Raw genomic sequence first — 18,896 nt, forward strand, 5'->3', positions numbered from 1 at the left:
TAATGAGTTTTAGAGGATATGGACTCCTCTGGGATTCAGGGACCATAAGGGCCAGGGATAGCAGCTGGAGAGTATGAGTCGGGATGATGCAGATAGGTGATGAGTACAGAAGCTACTAAATTCTGCTCATACAAAAATGAAGGTGAGCTGGATCTTGAACCAAAAACTATGCATGCAGCCTTGGTGAACTTTTTACAATTTGGAAAATAATCATGTGTCTTGCTATGAATCCATATGAATCTCCGGTGTGATATGGGGGACATTTTTCCAGGTATGATAACATTCTTCTTCTCTCTGTCTCCAAGACATTTCCACACTATGCAAGTATTTGTTTCATGGTCATCATATACCCATTTTCAAATTGACATGCCTATTACAATTATTCATTATATTCCCTTTTCTCTCATTACCTTACAATTGCAGCACAAGAGTATCCCTAGTCAATGTCATTTATTGCTGTAGTTTACTATATTTTCCCCTGTGGGTTTTTCACAAAGTCTGTACACATCTACCACAAGATGGTGATTTATTTTATTTGTACAGGTTCCCAAATTTTCGTGTTACTGGTATTATTGTATGTGATTGTGCCTAAGAGTGGTATTTATATCATCTAGCCGTTTGTGCAAATATACAATGACAACTACTCAAACATTTTGAATCTACAGAATCCACAATGACTTTCAGTTGTACTAAATTTTAGAAAAATGTCCCTTGTAATTTTCATGTGCTATTTCATTTGATAACTGTGAACTTATCATGTAAACCAAGCATAAAATTCTTGGGCCCAAAAGTGGTAACATTTGATGATGATTTCTCTGTAATCTGATGTTTTCAGACATGCACAAATAACACATAACACATAGTTTCTACTAATTTATAGGAGAAGCAGAAACAAAGCAGGGTGATACATGTCCATCATGCCAGAGAAAGTTTTGGATACATAAGGAAAGCATCTTTAAATGGTACATGATGTTTTCCTATATGCTATCCCCTCCTTTATGCTAATTTCTAATGCAGAGTGTGTAAGTCTGCAAACTCTGTATTCAGCTGAATTAAACTTTGTAAATCTGTGAAGGTGCAAGCAATAAGGCTTAGCCATAGCGTTTCTTAGAGAGTTGCTAAGATCTCTTGATATTTCTCTGGTATTGTCAGTTTTGAGACATGTTATTGATTCATTATTCAGTGTTGTTCATAATCACTGTAGGGGGAGCAGGAAGTGTACACGTGACTATGATACACTATATCATAACCAGTTCTGACCCTAGTTGGAGATACAGAATGATCATAAATAAGTAAACAAAATGGATTTATATGTGACCTTCCCAGCATATAGTTTACAATTGATGGTGAGATAGATTAAATGGTTGAGGAATATTATGTCCATATGTTTAGGATGGTAGAGAACCTGACTGAATGTATCATTTCACATAGAGATATAGATTAAATTTAGTCAAGTATGTAATAAGCAATATGTCTGTCATATGAGAATGGCCAGATGAAGGAGAAACACAGAAGAGGAAGTGATAGGCAAGAGAAATGCAACTATAATATATTGAAGGGAAAGCGACTTACACAAGCACTAATGATGAGGGAAAAGCATGTGAGAACATATGCTGAAATAGCACTTGTACCTGTGAGATAAAGAAACATCATTTGTGTCCCCGTTAGGAGCTTTGTCCTTACACTCAGAGCAACAGTGGTAATCCGAAAAAAATTAATCCAAAAAGATGTATAGGACTATCTCTGTTAGAATACCACAATATAAATGAAGCATATTAAAGGACCAAAGATTGGCCAGGAGACATGAAAACATGGACATGAGCTGAGTCTGCTTCTGTATTCCAGTAAAACTAGATGTGGTCCTCATATATCTATATAATCTCACAGAAAGGGATGGATGAAATCCGAGAAGACTGGAGGTAAGACTCTGAATAATGCATGACAGCAGTTCAACGTAAAGAAAAAAAAAATGAATGGATCTAAATTCACATAGCTTTAATTCAAAACTAATTTCTTTCCTTATACTATGGCAGAGTGGAGAGTTAGGTGATGGAGAAATGCTTTGGTAGACAATAAAGTGAAGACATGAATTTCACTTGGGGATTTTGAGCTTTTGATGACTGTCATCCATACTATGGATGGAATATAATTAGTTAACAGTGGAGCAGAAATCTGTATGTTATAGGGACATGGGTGTCTGAGTTCGAAATGGTAATCTAATGCTTTGGAGTATGAAAGCTTGCCTTGAAATTTATATTAAAATATGATGATAAAGGTCATACAAATTATTCAAGAATATCAATATACAAAATAACATAGAACAAATTACAAATGAACAAACTAGTTACCCAGGATGGGCAGTTAGTAGGTTAAAAAAAAGCATTAGTCCATTTTGTTTCTTGGGAGAAATATCAAAGAATTGTCTACAAAAGGATGGGAGATAGAAACCAGTTAAAGATAAGTTGAGAAAAACAAATGATTGTAATGATTACAGCTACTTGAAGTTTGAGATTATAATTATTATAATGATTGTCAGATTAGTTGATGTAGAATATATAACCTAGATATATGTTTGATTTATTTTGAATTTTAAGGGACAATGATATTTTCTCATTGGGATACTGGAGAGAGAGAATGGTAATGAACAACCAAACAGTCATCTCCCAGTTTCTACTTCTCGGTCTACACATTCCCCCAGATCACCAGCACGGATTCTACACCCTGTTCCTGGCCATGTACCTCACCATTGTCTTGGGGAACCTCATCATTATCACCCTCATAATACTGGACTCCCATCTCCACACACCCATGTACTTGTTTCTCAGCAACTTGTCCTTCACTGACCTCTGCTTTTCCTCTGTCACAGTGCCCAAGTTGCTGCAGAGCATGCAGAGCCAGGACACATCCATCTCCTATGCTGGCTGTCTGACACAAATGTACTTTTTAATGGTTTTTGGAGATATGGAGAGTTTTCTTCTTGTTGTCATGGCCTATGATCGCTATGTGGCCATCTGCTTCCCTCTGCATTACACCAGCACCATGAGTCCTAAGTTCTGTGTGTGTGTGGTGCTGCTGTCATGGGTATTTACCATTATGTATTCCATGGTACACACTCTACTCTTGGCTAGGTTGTCATTCTGTGAGGACAATGTAATCCCCCATTTTTTCTGTGACCTATCTGCCCTGCTCAAGTTGGCCTGCTCTGACATTTTCATAAATGAACTAATGATATTTATCTTGGGAGGGCCTGTTGTTGCGATCCCATTCTTACTCATTGTTGTCTCCTATGTACGAATTGTCTCTTCCATCCTAAAGGTTTCATCTACTCGGGGTATACACAAAATCTTCTCCACTTGTGGCTCCCATTTGTCTGTTGTTTCACTGTTCTATGGGACAATTATTGGTCTCTACTTATGTCCATCAGCTAATAACTCTACTGTGAAGAAGATTACCATGGCCATGATGTATACAGTAGTGACTCCCATGCTGAATCCCTTCATCTATAGCCTGAGGAACAGAGATATGAAAGAGGCCCTGATCAGAGTCCTTTGCAAGAAGAAAATCTCCTTATAATGACAAAACAAAGATTTTTACTTAAATTTATCTCACTAATATATTGATATTAATATTACCTAATATATCCTTACTAGAGGACCTACATAAAAGAATATTCTATATAATATTCCCATTTGCAAAATGTTGTTTTCTGAAGAAGTTATGTTAGCGTTAGTGACCATAGTGATTGAGTCATGCCATCCTCTCCCTTGCATGTGTGGTTCTAGAAAATTATTAGTCAGAACCATTATTTTTTCAAATTTCATTCCTTAAACCACTTTGTTATTATAGAAAATAGATTCTTCTTTCATAGAATACATACCATGCAACAGTTTCTCCTCCTTCCAATTACATCTCCTCCCACTGCCACTCTCCCCCAAATTTATGCCCTTGCCCTTTCCTGTGCTGAAAAATCCAGGCCTCCAACAGAGGACAGCTAAACATCATAGATCATTATACACTAAGAAAAGATGAAATCTCTCATATCAAAGATGGCCAGAACAATTCAATAGGAGAAAAAGACTCTATAGAGCAGTCTAAAGAGTCAGAGATAAAACTGTTATTACTGTTCTGTTCTTACTACTTCCACAAAATACTAATCTAGCAGCTCTAATGTATGGGTAGAGGACCTGATATAGAGTCCTGCAGGCCCCAGGCTTGTCTTTTCAGAATTTGGGTTCTTTGTGAGCCATTATTTAGTAGATTTGGTGGGACTCCTTTCTTCTGGTATCCTTCCTCCCTCTAATACCTACAATTATCCCTCATACTCCTCCATGGGGTTCACCCATCACTGAGGAGGGGCTCAGATGTCAAAATAAATGTTTTTTCTGCATAATGTTTGGCTATAGGTCTCTATGTCTGCCCATATTTGCTTACAGAAGAGTTGTTTCTGATAATATCTGGACAAGACAGCAAATTATGAGTATAAAAGAATATTGTAGGAATAATTTAGTTGATATTTTTCAATCAAGTTTAGTTCTATCCTAGATCTGTCTCTGGTTTCTGGGTTTCCCCCTTCTGGAGAAGGCTTCAAGTTAAAGCAAACATTGGCTGGTCAAGGAAGGAAGAATCCCCGTGCCAGGATTAATTAATATTTTTACTACAGTGGACAGCTCCTGTAACAGAAGCAGGCTGAGATGTTGTGGTGCTGCCATTTAAAAAGGAGCTGTCATTTCAGACAGCTCCTACCCCACATTTTACTTTGACATCCACAGGCTGTGTTAGGAAGGAAGGGCCTGCTCATGTTTTGATGGCTTTTGTTGCACAGTAACAATAATGAACACAACAATATCAACCAGGTTACATGATGACTATGAAGGAAATACTAATAAGGTATAACTAAGAAAAGAAGAAATGTATCATACCTGAAAAACCTATCTTTCATAAAACTGAAATTCCAGCTGACTTCGAGACATCTGCTTATTTTCCTGAATTTACCCAGCTCTGCAGAGATTAAGCCAGTTTCTGCTTCATGATCTCGATCACCTTTATTATACTTGCAGATAAAGGAATAGTGTGCTCATGCATCAAGCCTACTCAGATCCCCCTGTTGTCATCCCTGGGCTTTAGGTACCCTACATCACAAGAGGGGTCCAAATTCTGTATAACTCATTAAAGACATAATATTTACCCAGGAACTTTCTAGGTCCAATTTTCATCAAAGATCTCTAGTGGAGACAAATTATAGTCACTGATCATAATTATCTATACTTAGGAGGATGTAGAATTAAAGAAAAACAACAAACAAAACTAATAAATAAATAGCAGCAACAAGAAATCCAAAAATAGCATAAAAAAGCATACTTGTTCCATGTATATGTAATGAATAGGGTTTCTCTTGACTGAAGCCCAGATTGTTAGTGAGAAAATCAAAGGACGGTGACAAAAACCACTTCAAATAATAAGGAATTTTTCTGAATAGTTTTGACTTGAAGTGTCTACTGAATATAAATTTAGACAAACAGCCATGAGTAGTTTTTATATTTTTGGTCATGAGCCTAGCCATTAAGTACTGAGCTATCTCTCCAGCCCATCCAATGGTATTTTTAAAGCAGAATGAGACTGTAGGAAACCACCCACATTTCTAAGCTTCCAAGATGAGCATCACAATTCAACATGACTTTCTGCAAGAGACGGCAGTTATACAACCTTCTTTAAAAATGTAAACTTCATCTTCCAACATTCTATCTTTGCCAGTATGTGAAAAGGGTAGGAATATAGCAAGCAGATGGCTAGTTTAAGATTTCCTCAAGCCAATAGAAAAGCAGTCCATGTTCCCACACCTATCACTCACTTTTCCTTCTTACCTCCCCATGAAAACATTAATTGAACCAACTACCACCATTAGTCAACCCCTCTCTGTACATGTGATATTACTTTATAAATCTATGTTGAATGAGTTGACCATTGATCACAAGGTCAGAGGAGGCATTTGTGTATTCGGTCTATTTTAATTTTGTTAGACTTGTTTGTTTTTTAAAAATTGTTTTATTTATTTACATTCCAAATGTTGCTACCCTTTCTGGTCCACTAATCCAAGAGTTCTTCACCCCATTGCCCATCCCCTTTGGCTCTTACACGCTGCTTCCCCACTAACCTTCCCACCCATCCCGATCTCACACACCTGCATATCTCCCTTCCTGGAACAACAAGTCTCTACAGGATTAGGTGCATCTTTACTCACTGAGGACAGACAAGGCAATATTCTACTTCATATATGCTGAGGGTCACAGATCAGCTCATGTATTGGCTTTGGATGGTGGTTTAGTCTCTGGGAGCTCCAAGGAGTCCAGGTTAGTGGATACTTTTGGTCTTCCCATGAGATTGTCATCTTCTTCAGCTCCTTTAGTCCATTCCCCAAGTCCTCCATTATAATTCCTTCCTTCAGTTTGGCATTTTTTAAAAATATTTTTTATTATGCATTTTCCTCAATTACATTTCCAATGCTATCGCAAAAGTCCCCCATACCACCCCCCCACATCCCTATGCATCCATTCTCATTTTTTGGACCTGGAATTCCCCTGTACTGGGGCATATAAAGTTTCCATGTCCAATGGGCCTCTCTTTCCAGTGATGGCCGACTAGGCCATCTTTTGATACATATGCAGCTAGAGTCAAGAGCTCCAGGGTACTGGTTAGTTCATAATGTTGTTGCACCTACAGTGTTGCAGATCTCTTTAGCTCCTTGGATACTTTCTCTAGCTCCTCCATTGGGGGCCCTGTGATCCATCCAATAGCTGACTGTGAGCATCCATTTCTGTGTTTGCTAGGCACCGGCCTAGTCTCACAAAAGAAAGCTATATCAGGGTCCTTTCAGCAAAATCTTGCTAGTGTATGCAATGGTGTCATCATTTGGAGGCTTATTATGGGATGGATCCCTGGATATGGCAGTCTCTAGATGGTCCATCCTTTTGTCTCAGCTCCAAACTTTGTCTCTGAAACTCCTTCCATGGGTGATTGTTTCCAATTCTAAGAAGGGGCAAAGTGTCCACACTTTGGTCTTCGTTTTTCTTCAGTTTCATGTGTTTTACAAATTGTCTCTTATATCTCGGTATACTAAGTTTCTGGGCTAATATCCACTTATTAGTGAGTACATATTGTATGAGTTCCTTTGTGATTGTGTTACCTCACTCAGAATGATGCCCTCCAGGTCCATCCATTTGCCTAGGAATTTCATAAATTCATTCTTTTTAATAGTTGAGTAGTACTCCGTTGTGTAAATGTACCACATTTTTTTTGTATCCATTCCTCTGTTGAGGGCATCTGTGTTCTTTCGAGCTTCTGGCTATTATAAATAAGGCTGCTATGAACATAGTGGAGCATGTGTCCTTCTTACCGGTTGGGACACCTTCTGGATATATGCCCAGGAGAGGTATTGCTGGATCCACCCGTAGTACTATGTCCAATTTTCTGAGGAACCACCAGACTGATTTCCAGAATGGTTGTACAAGCTTGTAATCCCACCAACAATGGAGGAGTGTTCCTCTTTCTCCACATCCTCGCCAGCATCTGCTGTCACCTGAATTTTTTATCTTAGCCATTCTGACTGGTGTGAGATGGAATCTCAGGGTTGTATTGATTTGCATTTTTCAGATGATTAAGGATGTTGAACATTTTTTCAGGTGTTTCTCAGCCATTCGGTATTCCTCAGGTGAGAATTGTTTGTTTAGCTCTGAGCCCCATTTTTTAATGGGGTTATTTGATTTTTTGGAGTCCACCTTCTTGAGTTCTTTATATATATTAGATATTAGTCCCCTATCTGATTTAAGATAGGTAAAGATCTTTTTTCAATCTGTTGGTGGCCTTTTTGTCTTATTAACGGTGTCTTTTGCCTTGCAGAACCTTTGCAGTTTCATGAGGTCACATTTGTCAATCCTGGATCTTATAGCACAAGCCATTGCTGTTCTATTCAGGAATTTTCCCTGTGTGCCCATATCTTCGAGGCTTTTCCCCACTTTCTCCTGTATAACTTTCAGTGTCTCTGGTTTTATGTGAAGTTCCTTGATCCACTTAGATTTGACCTTAGTACAAGGAGATAGGAATGGATCGATTCGAATTCTTCTACATGATAACAACCAGTTGTGCCAGCACCATTTGTTGAAAATTCTGTCTTTCTTCCACAGGATGGTTTTAGCTCTCTTGTCGAAGATCAAGTGACCATAGGTGTGTGGGTTCATTTCTGGGTCTTCAATTCTATTCCATTGGTCTACTTTTCTGTCACTATAACCAGTACCATGCAGTTTTTATCACAATTGTTCTGTAGTAAAGCTTTAGGTCAGGCATGTTGATTCCACCAGTGTCCCAAGCTTGTTTCTCGCCAGCAAGAACACACTCGGACAACCGGATTCTTCTGCAGCAAAGCTTTATTGCTTCATTAGGAGGAAGACCCCGAACCCCGGAAAATGGTGCTGCTTATATACACCTTGGAGTGGTGTGTCAGCACCTGATTTTTGCTTGCCCATCGCCTCATTGCAATGCCGCGGGATGGGCAGTGACTTGGCATGAATTCAGTCTTGCACCTGTGCACATTGCTTGTTTACCAGTTACGCACAGTGGAAGCCAGCGCCATCTTGTAATGGCGATTGCTCTCGGCTCTCCACATCTCCCCCTTTTTGTTTTATTAAAATGAGGCTGGACTAGGTCTGTGCAACTATGTCCATCCGCTGTGGCTCCTGTCTTAGGTCATTCCTCTAATGTCACAGCCTTTCCCGTCATAGGGTAACCCTATCGCCACCGGGCCCCGTGTCTTAGGTTGATCTGTGCATGAGGAAAGTTGTCCATCCCTGGATACCGCAGTGCTATGTGACAGCAACTACTAAATGACCTAGGGCGAATTCTACAAAAAAGGCCAGCCAAAAAATGAATAACTCAAATGCCGACTAATTCTTGAGCATAGAAAACCAAATTTCGGAGGAGGCCCCTTGTTTAATGGCCGCAAGTGCTTGAGCAATGACGACCTTGTCATGTTTATGTTGGGCTCTGAGCTTGCAAACCGACCAGAGCATGAGCACAAGCCCATAGCAGATGGCAGCAGCAAATAAAACTACCCCCACCCATTCCTTAAAGTAAGAAAATGCAGAGGTAAGCCAAGAGGTGAAGTCTCCAAGGGTCACTGGTTTCACTCTGGTTCCATTAAGGTCCAGGATCTGTATCTGCAGGTTGTCTGCAACCTTTCCAACTCCTGTGAACAGTTCCCCTTCAGATAATTCGATAAATCTGTACTTTTAATGAAAGAATTGTTAATATACCTAATGGAAGTAATGCACACATGCGGGGTTGATGCCACACAACTCATTTGTATGGCATCCATCATTTGTTCTATGTTATGTTGTAAAATATCTACTCTTTGATTCACTAACATTAATCCTGAGGTGATATGAAAATCCTCCCTTTGCATGGTAAGCAATGCCTCAGACATTTTTTCTGCTATCTGACTTATGGTGTCAGCAGTATTAACTTGATTGGCCATAGCAATTCCTGCGGTAACCACTGATGCCACGGACACTGCAATGGCAGTAACAATGGCAACTGTGATTCCAAAATCTCTCTTTTGCTGAGCAAGACTCATGATTGGGAACTTCTCTGGATCTGCCTCAACAGGGACAAAGGTTGGTAAATGTACCACTAAGGCTAAGAAATTAGTTCTATTCTAGCATTGCGTCAAAAAACAAGTGACATTTGTACAATCTAACCATTCTGTATTATTTTGAAATTCAGCCAACACAGACTTCTACTGGAGAAGTAGTCATATTTCTGATAACTCTATTAGATGTCACATTATCTAAATGAGCAGAGATATTGGAAAGTGTGGCAGAAACCTTCAATATCTCATGAAAGGTTCCAGTCAGCCGTGCAAAGGCTGACAAACTGGTACTAGCACCTGCCTCTTTACTAGAATCCATTGGTAATATGGCCAAATATTTTCTTTTCCTGTAGCATCTCCTTTATCATTCATTACAGCAAAATTCAATGGAGGTGACAAAACAAAACCCTTTGCTATTTCTTTCCGAGGAAAAAATTTTTGATTGACAAGGTGAAAAAACTATAGGAAATGCAAGGTCCAGATGACACCAAGGCATGCTGCGTATAGCAGTAGCATTGCCAACAGGCCATCGTGATCTTTTGGGAATAGTCGCATTTCCCTTTATCATAATCGTGGTGATGTTTATAGGTGAAGTTACATTATTTCCAACATCACTTGAGCAAGACTGTGCTCCTTGAGCAACTTGTGTTAAATCATTAAATAACGCTCCAGAGGTCACTTTATTTTGGCTAATGGAATCTTCCCAATTAGAGATAATCTTTTTCTTTAAAAATATTCAATTGCCCAAAACAAAGGGAAGGTAGAAGAATTGGAATGTACCAGTAAAGGTACCGGCCATGATCTTACTATGGCCCACAAAAGCATACTTATCCTGGTCTCAATCATCAGGAGTAAGAATAACGGGATCATCTTGGGATTCATCTTGCTCTTTCATGGTCCTTGTCAGTCGCATTGGAACCCAAAGTGGATTATCTTCACCCTGTGGAAAAACACAAATAGCTCCTCTGGAGCTGATTAATATGGGATCCAGGCCATACCATTTATTATCAAGGACATTCTTCCACTTGACCATTTCATTGGGTGGTTGAGGCCATTGTCTGTGCCTTTCAACTGGTGATCTCCCAGTATTATCTAATTTTAAGAAATTAAGAGTAAATATTATAAGGGATAGAGCCATCTTTGGCGTCAGAGCCTCTATCCCCCCTTTTTGTTTTTGTAAATATTGTTTCAAAGTACGATGAGCTCTTTCAATAATGCCTTGGCCCTGTGGGTTATAGGGCAATTTAGTAATATGTTTCACTTGCATTTGTTTGCAAAATTGACTAAATTTAGAAGAAGTATATGCAGGACCATTGTTTGTCTTCAGCACTAGAGGCTTGCCCCATGCAGACCAAGCCTCTAAGCAGTGGGATTTGACATGAACTACTTTTTCTCCTGTCAAGTGAGAGGCATGTAGGACACCAGAACTGGTATCAATGGACACATGTACATATTGTAACTTACCAAAAGCTGGGATATGTGTGACGTCCATTTGCCAAACATAAAACCATATCTCTGGTGGCTGAATCAGCAATTGCATTTCCCTTTAAGAAGTGCCACACAAGCTGAGCTGAGGCTGCTCCCCTCCAAGCTCAGCCTCAACCCAAATGCAAACTTTTCTCAATCTGAACACTCTGCCAGAGTCCTGGCTCAAAAATTATCCCTATGTTGAAGTATCCTTAAAGACCTGTTTTCTTGTGTTTGTTCATGTTGTTTAGAAAGACTCCAACCTTGAGTTACCAATTTTAAGCTAACTTTCTGTTACAAGCAAAAGGCTGCCTGCCCCTTTAAGAGCTCCATTTGCAATCGGCCCTCAGCAGGGCTTTTTCAGCTGTACTTGACTCCCAACCACAGTGCTTATAACTTTCTGCTCTGTCAATTGAGACTGCTTTTTAAACAAGTTAAAGGATGGACAGCCAGCAGATAAAGTTTTAACCATTTATATTTTTCAACATAAAACACAGAACAACAATCATTCAAACAACAAAACAAAAACAAATATGAATTGACAGACATATGGACAATTTGGTGCACCAAAAACAGATAATAGACAGACAGGGAATAGAACTTGGTGTCTCAAAGGGACACAGTTATCCTAACCAGAGCTAAGAATATCTCCATAGCATCTGCTGTCAACTGAATTTTGATCTTAGCCATTCTGACTGGAGTGAAGTGGAATCAAAAATTCAGGTGACAGCAGATGCTGGCGAGGATGTGGAGAAAGAGGAACACTCCGTCATTGTTGGTGGGATTGCAAGCTTGTACAACCACTCTGGAAATCAGTCTGGCGGTTCCTCAGAAAATTGGACATAGTACTACCAGAGGATCCCGCAATTCCTCTCCTGGGCATATATCCAGAAGATGTCCCAACCGGTAAGAAGGACATATGCTCCACTATGTTCATAGCAGCCTTATTTATAATAGCCAGAAGCTCGAAAGAACCCAGATGCCCCTCAACAGAGGAATGGAAACAGAAAATGTGGTACATTTATACAATGGAGTACTACTCAGCTATTTAAAAAAATGAATTTATGAAATTCCTAGGCAAATGGATGGACCTGGAGGGCATCATCCTGAGTGAGGTAACCCAATCACAAAGGAACTCGCACAATATGTACTCACTGATAAGTGGATAGTAGCCCAGAAACTTAGGATACCCAAGATATAAGATACAATTTGCTAAATGCATGAAATTCAAGAAGAACGAAGACCAAAGTGTGGACACTTTGACCCTTCTTAGAAAGGGGAACAAAACACCCATGGAAGGAGTTACATAGACAATATTTGGAGCTGACAAGAGGATGGACCATCTAGTGATTGCCATATGCAGGGATCCATCCCATAATCAGCTTCCAAACGCTGACACCATTGCATACACTAGCAAGATTTGGCTGAAAGGACCCAGATATAGCTGTCTCTTGTGAGACTGTGCCGGGGCCTAGCAAACACAAAAGTGGATGCTCACAGTCAGCTAGTGGATGGATCACATGGCCCCCAATGGAGGAGCTAGAGAAAGTATCCAAGGAGCTAAAGGGAACTGCAACCCTATAAGTGGAACAACAATATGAACTAACCAGTACCCTGGAGCTCTTGTCTCTAGCTGCATATGTAACAAAAGATGGCCTAGTCGGCCATCACTGCAAAGAGACGCCCATTGGACTTGCAAACTTTATATGCCCCAGTACAGGGGAACCCCAGGGCCAAAAAGGGGGAGTGGGTGGGTAGGGGATTGGGGGTGGGTGGGTATGGGGGACTTTTGGGATAGCATTGAAAATGTAAACGAGGAAAATACCTAATAAAAAAGTAAATTAAAAAAAAAAAAGAATATCTCCATAGGAGCCAGAGAGGAAGCAGGATGTCTCCCGTTTTCCTTCTGTTTCCAGGAGAGCTCTGATATAGCTTATTTTCATATTTTCTCTTTTTTGCTAAAAGTCCTAAACAGGGGATAACTGCTTTTCTAAAACGTATTTTCTCTCTCTCATGTTCAGACTCTACTTCCTTATCTCCTTCTTCTGGGAATACTGCCAGAGAAGGGAGAGGAGGCACAGTGGCCCTGAGAGCTATCTTTAAGCCTTTGATGAAGGCTGCCTCTTTAGTCAAAGTCCTCGAGAGGAGGGTAAATTGACTTAATTTTTTGGTCTTCATTTTTTATATTATCCTTTGTATCTTTATATTTTATATTATCTTTTGTATCTTTATATTTTAGTTTCTTTTCTTTTTCTCTTTTTATATTTCTTTCTTTTTCTCTCTCCCTTCTCCTTTTGCTCTCCCAGGGCATAGTTTCCCTTGTTTCTCTTTTCCTCAGGCTCAAGGTCCATGGAAAGGCTTTTTTTCTTAGGTGCACCTTGTTTCCTCTGAACTCCTAATCTCTCTCCCCGCTTTGTCTCTGATAGACTGTCTTGTAAATAAGACCAGGCATACCTCTCAAAGATTATCTCATTCTACAGTTCTGAATCCGCTCCGTGAACGGAGGGTCCCCTAGGCGCCTGGCGATGATATGGCTGTCCCTGGTTCTCAGTGCCACTTGTCCCGAGCTTGTTTCTTGCTAGCAAGAACACACTCAGACAACCGGATTCTTCTGCAGCAAAGCTTTATTGCTTCATTAGGAGGAAGACCCCGAACCCCGGAAAATGGTGCTGCTTATATACACCTTGGAGTGGCGTGTCAGCACCTGATTTGTTGCTTGCCCATCTCCTCATTGCTATGCCCGGGGATGGGCAGTGACTTGGCACGAATTCACTCTTGCACCTGCACACATTGCTTGTTTAGAGTTAGACACAGTGGAAGCCAGCACCATCTTGTAATGGCAATTGCTCATGGCTCTCCACACACCAGAGGTACTTTTATCCTTGAGAAGAGTTTTTGCTATCCTAGGATTTTTGTTATTCCAGATGAATTTTCAGATTGCTCTTTCTAATTCGTTGAAGAATTGAGTTGGTATTTTGATGGGGATTGCATTGAATCTGTAGATTGCTTTTGGCAAGATAGCCATTTTTACAATGTTGTTCCTGCCAATCCATGAGCATGGGAGATCTTTCCATCTTCTGAGATCTTTAATTTCTTTCTTCAGAGACTTGAAGTTCTTATCATACAAATCTTTCACTTCCTTAGTTAGAATCACGGCAAGGTATTTTATACTATTTGTGACTATTGAGAAGGGTGTTGTTTCCCTAATTTCTTTCTCACCCTGTTTATTCTTTGTGTAGAGAAAGGCCATTGACTTGTTTGAGTTAATTTTATATCCAGCTACTTCACCGAAGCTGTTTATCAGGTTTGGGAGTTCTCTGGTGGATTTTTAGGGTCACTTATATATACTATCATACCATCTGCAAAAAGTGATATTTTGACTTCATCTTCTCCAATTAGTATCCACTTGATCTCCTATTGTTGTAGAATTGCTCTGGCTAGGATTTCAGGTACTATGTGGAATAGGTAGGGAGAAAGTGGGCAGCCTTGTCTAGTCCCTGATTTTAGTGGGATTTCTTCCAGCTTCTCAACATTTACTTTGATGGTGGCTACTGGTTTGCTGTAGATTGCTTTTACATGTTTAGGTATGGGCCTTGAATTCCTGATCTTTCCAAGACTTTTATCATGAAATGGTGTTGGATCTTGTCGAATGATTTTTCCACATCTAACAAGATGATCATGTGGTTTTTGTCTTTGAGTTTGTTTATATAATGAATTACGTTGATGGGTTTCCATATATTAAAACATCCCTGCATCCCTGGAATAAAACCTACTTGGTCAGGATGGATGATTGCTTTAATGTGTTCTTGGATTCAGTTACCGAGAATTTTATTGAGAATTTTTGCATCTATATTCATAAGGGAAATTGGTCTGAAGTTCTCTATCTTTGTTGGATCTTTCTATGGTTTAGGTATCAGAGTAATTGTGGTTTCATAGAATGAGTTGGGTAGAGTTCCTTCTACTTCTATTTTGTGGAATAGTTTGTGCAGAACTTGAATTAGATCTTCTTTGAAGGTCTGGTAGAACTCTGCACTAAACCCATCTGGTCCTGGGGTTTTTTTGGCTGGGAGACTATTAATGACTGCTTCTATTTCTTTAGGGGATATGGGACTGTTTAGATAGTTAACTTGATCCTGATTTAACTTTGGTAACTGGTATCTGTCTAGAAATTTGTCCATTTCGTCCAGGTTTTCCAGTTTTGTTGAGTATGGCCTTTTGTAAAAGAATCTGATGGTGTTTTGGATTTTTTCAGGATCTGTTGTTATGTCTTCTTTTATTGTCTGATTTTGTTAATTAGGATGCTTTCCCTCTGCCCTCTAGTGAGTCTGGCTAAGGGTTTACCTATCTTGTTGATTTTCTCAAAGAACCAAATCCGAATTTGGTTAATTCTTTGAATAGATTTTCTTGTTTCCACTTGGTTGATTTCACCCCTGAGTTCGATTATTTCCTAAAGTCTACTCCTCTTGAGTGAATTTGCTTCCTTTTTTTCTAGAGCTTTTAAGTGTGTTGTCAAGCTGCTAGTGTGTGCTCTCTCCAGTTTCTTTTTGGAGGCACTCAGAGCTATGAGTTTCCCTCTTAGAAATGCTTTCATTGTGTCCCATAGGTTTGGGTATGATGTGGCTTCATTTTCATTAAACTCTAAAAAGTCTGTAATTTCTTTCTTTATTCCTTCCTTGATCAAGGTACCATTGAGAAGAATGTTGTTCAGTTTCCACATGAATGTTGGCTTTCCATTATTTATGTTGTTATTGAATATCAGCCTTAGTCCATGGTGGTCTGATAGGATGTATGGGACAATTTCAATATTTTTGTATCTGTTGAGGCCTATTTTGTGACCAATTATGTGATCAATTTAGGAGAAGGTCCTGTGAGATGCTGAGAAGAAGGTATATCCTTTTTTTTAGGATAAAATGTTCTGTTGATATCTGTTAAGTCCATTTGTTTCATCACTTCTGTTAGTTTCACTATGTCCCTGTTTAGTTTCTGTTTCCATGATCTGTCCATTGATGAAAGTGGTGTGTTGAAGTCTCCCACTATTATTGTGTGAGGTGCAATGTGTGCTTTGAGCTTTACTATAGTCTCTTTAATGAATGTGGCTGCCCTTGCATTTGGAGCATAGATATTCAGAATTAAGAGTTCCTCTTGGAGGATTTTACCTTTGATGAGTATGAAGTGTGCCTCCTTGTGTTTTTTGATAACTTTGGGTTGGAAGTCGATTTTATTTGATATTACAATGGCTACTCCAGCTTGTTTCTTCAGACCATTTGCTTGGAAAATTGTTTTCCAGCCTTTCACTCTGAGGTAGTGTCTGTCTTTTTCCCTGAGATGGGTTTCCTGTAAGCAGCAGATTGTTGGGTCCTGTTTGTGTAGCTAGTCTGTTAGTCTATGTCTTTTTATTGGGGAATTGAGTCTATTGATATTAAGAGATATTAAGGAAAAGTAATTATTGTTTCCTTTTATTTTTCTTGTTAGAGTTGGCATTCAGTTCTTGTGGCTGTATTCTTTTCGGTTTGTTGAGGAATTACTTTATTGCTTTTTCAAGGGTGTGATTTTCGTTCTTATATATTTTTTTTCTGTTATTATCCTTTGAAGAGCTGGATTCGTGGAAAGATAATGTGTGAATTTGGTTTTGTCGTGAAATACTTTGGTTTCTCCATCTATGGTAATTGAGAGTTTGGCTTGGTATAATAGGCTGGGCTGGCATATGTGTTCTCTTAGTGTCTGAACAACATCTGTCCAAGCTCTTCTGGCTTTCATAGTCTCTGGTGAAAAGTCTGGTGTAATTCTGATAGGCCTGCCTTTATATGTTACTTGACCTTTCTCACTTACTGCTTTTAATATTCTATCTTTATTTAGTGCATTTGTTGTTCTGATTATTTTGTGTCAGGAGGAATTTCTTTTCTGGTCCAGTCTATTTGGAGTTCTGTAGACTTCTTGTATGTTCACAGCATCTCTTTCTTTAGGTTTGGGAAGTTTTCTCCTATAATTTTGTTGAAGATATTCGCTGGCCCTTTAAGTTGAAAATCTTCATTCTCATCAACTCCTATTATCTGTAGGTTTGGTCTTCTCATTGTGTCCTGTATTTCCTGGATGTTTTGAGTTAGGATCCTTTTGCATTTTGTATTTTCTTTGATTGTTGTGCTGATGTTCTCTATGGAATCTTGTGCACCTGAGATTCTCTCTTCCATTTCTTGTATTCTGTTGCTGATGCTTGCATCCATGGTTCCAGATTTCTTTCCTAGGGTTTCTATCTCCAGCGTTGCCTCACTTTGGGTTTTCTTTATTGTGTCTACTTCCCTTTTTATGTCTAGTATGGTTTTGTTCATTTCCATCACCTGTTTGTATTTTTTTTCCTGTTTTTCTTTAAGGACTTGTAACTCTTTAGCTGTGTTCTCCTGTATTTCTTTAAGTGAGTTATTAAAGTCCTTCTTGATGTCCTCTACCATCATCATGAGATATTCTTTTAAATCTAGGTCTAGCTTTTCAGGTGTGTTGGGGTGCCCAGGACAAGGTGGGTTGGAAGTACTTTGTTCTGATGATGGTGAGTGGTCTTGATTTCTGTTAGTAGGATTCTTAAGTTTGCCTTTCGCCATCTGGTAATCTCTGGAGCTAGTTGTTATTGTTGTCTCTGGTTGGAGCTTGTTCCTCAGGTGATTATGTCAGCCTCTATCAGCAGACATGGGTGACTAGCTCTCTCCTTAGTTTCAGTGGTCATAGTACTCTCTGCAGGCAAGCTCTCCTCCTACAGGGAAGGTGCCCAGATATCTGGTGTTCGAACATGCCTCCTGGCAGAAGTTGTGTTCCACTCACCAGAGGTCTTAAGATCCCATGGAGGGTCCTGTGAGGAACTTGGGGGTATCCAGAAACTCCGCGCACAAGGAAGCCCAGTGCTGGAGTTGTCCAGAAGGGACGTGTGCCCCTGATCAGGCCAGGTTATCTGCTTACCAAGTTAATGCAGTCTCAGGTCCTGCGGGATTGGATTGGAGCAGACACTGTGTTCCACTCCCCAGAGATCTTAGGATCCCGTGGGGGGTTCTGTGTCGGTTCTTGCGGGTGTCTGGAGACTCCCCACGCCAGGAACCCCGGTGCTGCAGTCCAGTTTGGCTTTATGAATATGGAATTCATCAAGTAAATGAAGTTGTGTTGAATGAGACACTTTAAGTCAAAAACATTCAAAATCATTCCTGATATGTGGATTTCAGTCAACTTCCTTTGCTTTTATCACTAATGAAATGGTATCTAGCCAATAGAAACCTTGTTCTGTAATAATGATGATACACAAACTTTCAAACCCAGAGAATCTAGATCCTTACTGATAGAACCTTTACAGAGCTTAGAGTTGATTTAGATTTGTTTTTAATGTAGAAATAGTGAGATCTAAATATGGTTCAGGACATTAGGTATATGCTGCCTGCTCTAGTTTTGTAGGCCAACCACATTTTGCTTGCTAATCAGTTGATTTTAATTACCTCAAAAAGAACGATGCCGTTCACACTCTGAGTTTTGGATGATATCAGAAACAAAAGTGGTTGTATAGTAGGACCAAGACCTATTCAATCATCCCTAAAAACAGTGATGTACAGTCCACAATTATAATTAAATAGCCTTAGTATTTTCAGTGTCATTCAAGGAGTCTATAATGCATTTTGGAACACATTTTCCCCAAAGATTTCCAGGGTCCATTCACACATACTCTCACCTCTAACCATTTATAGCTAATTCGTATTTACAGGCAAATACAAGTTATTCCTGGTTGGTTCTTTCTATGAGAATGGTTTCAAATTATGTCTGT

At 39.5% G+C, this 18,896-nt stretch overlaps 1 protein-coding gene across 1 annotated transcript; it reads left to right on the forward strand.

Annotated features, from left to right (window-relative positions):
* The first annotated feature begins 2,634 nt into the window (after window positions 1-2,634).
* Window positions 2,635-3,573, forward strand: LOC110304865 (olfactory receptor 1468-like). Its single transcript, XM_021176506.1, has one exon. The coding sequence runs from the start codon at window positions 2,635-2,637 to the stop codon at window positions 3,571-3,573; it is 939 nt and encodes a 312-aa protein (XP_021032165.1).
* The last annotated feature ends 15,323 nt before the right edge of the window (window positions 3,574-18,896 follow it).

Source organism: Mus caroli, unplaced genomic scaffold (genome assembly GCF_978045245.1).
Source record: "Mus caroli unplaced genomic scaffold, Mus_caroli_1 scaffold_13, whole genome shotgun sequence".
Classification (NCBI taxonomy): domain Eukaryota; kingdom Metazoa; phylum Chordata; class Mammalia; order Rodentia; family Muridae; genus Mus; species Mus caroli.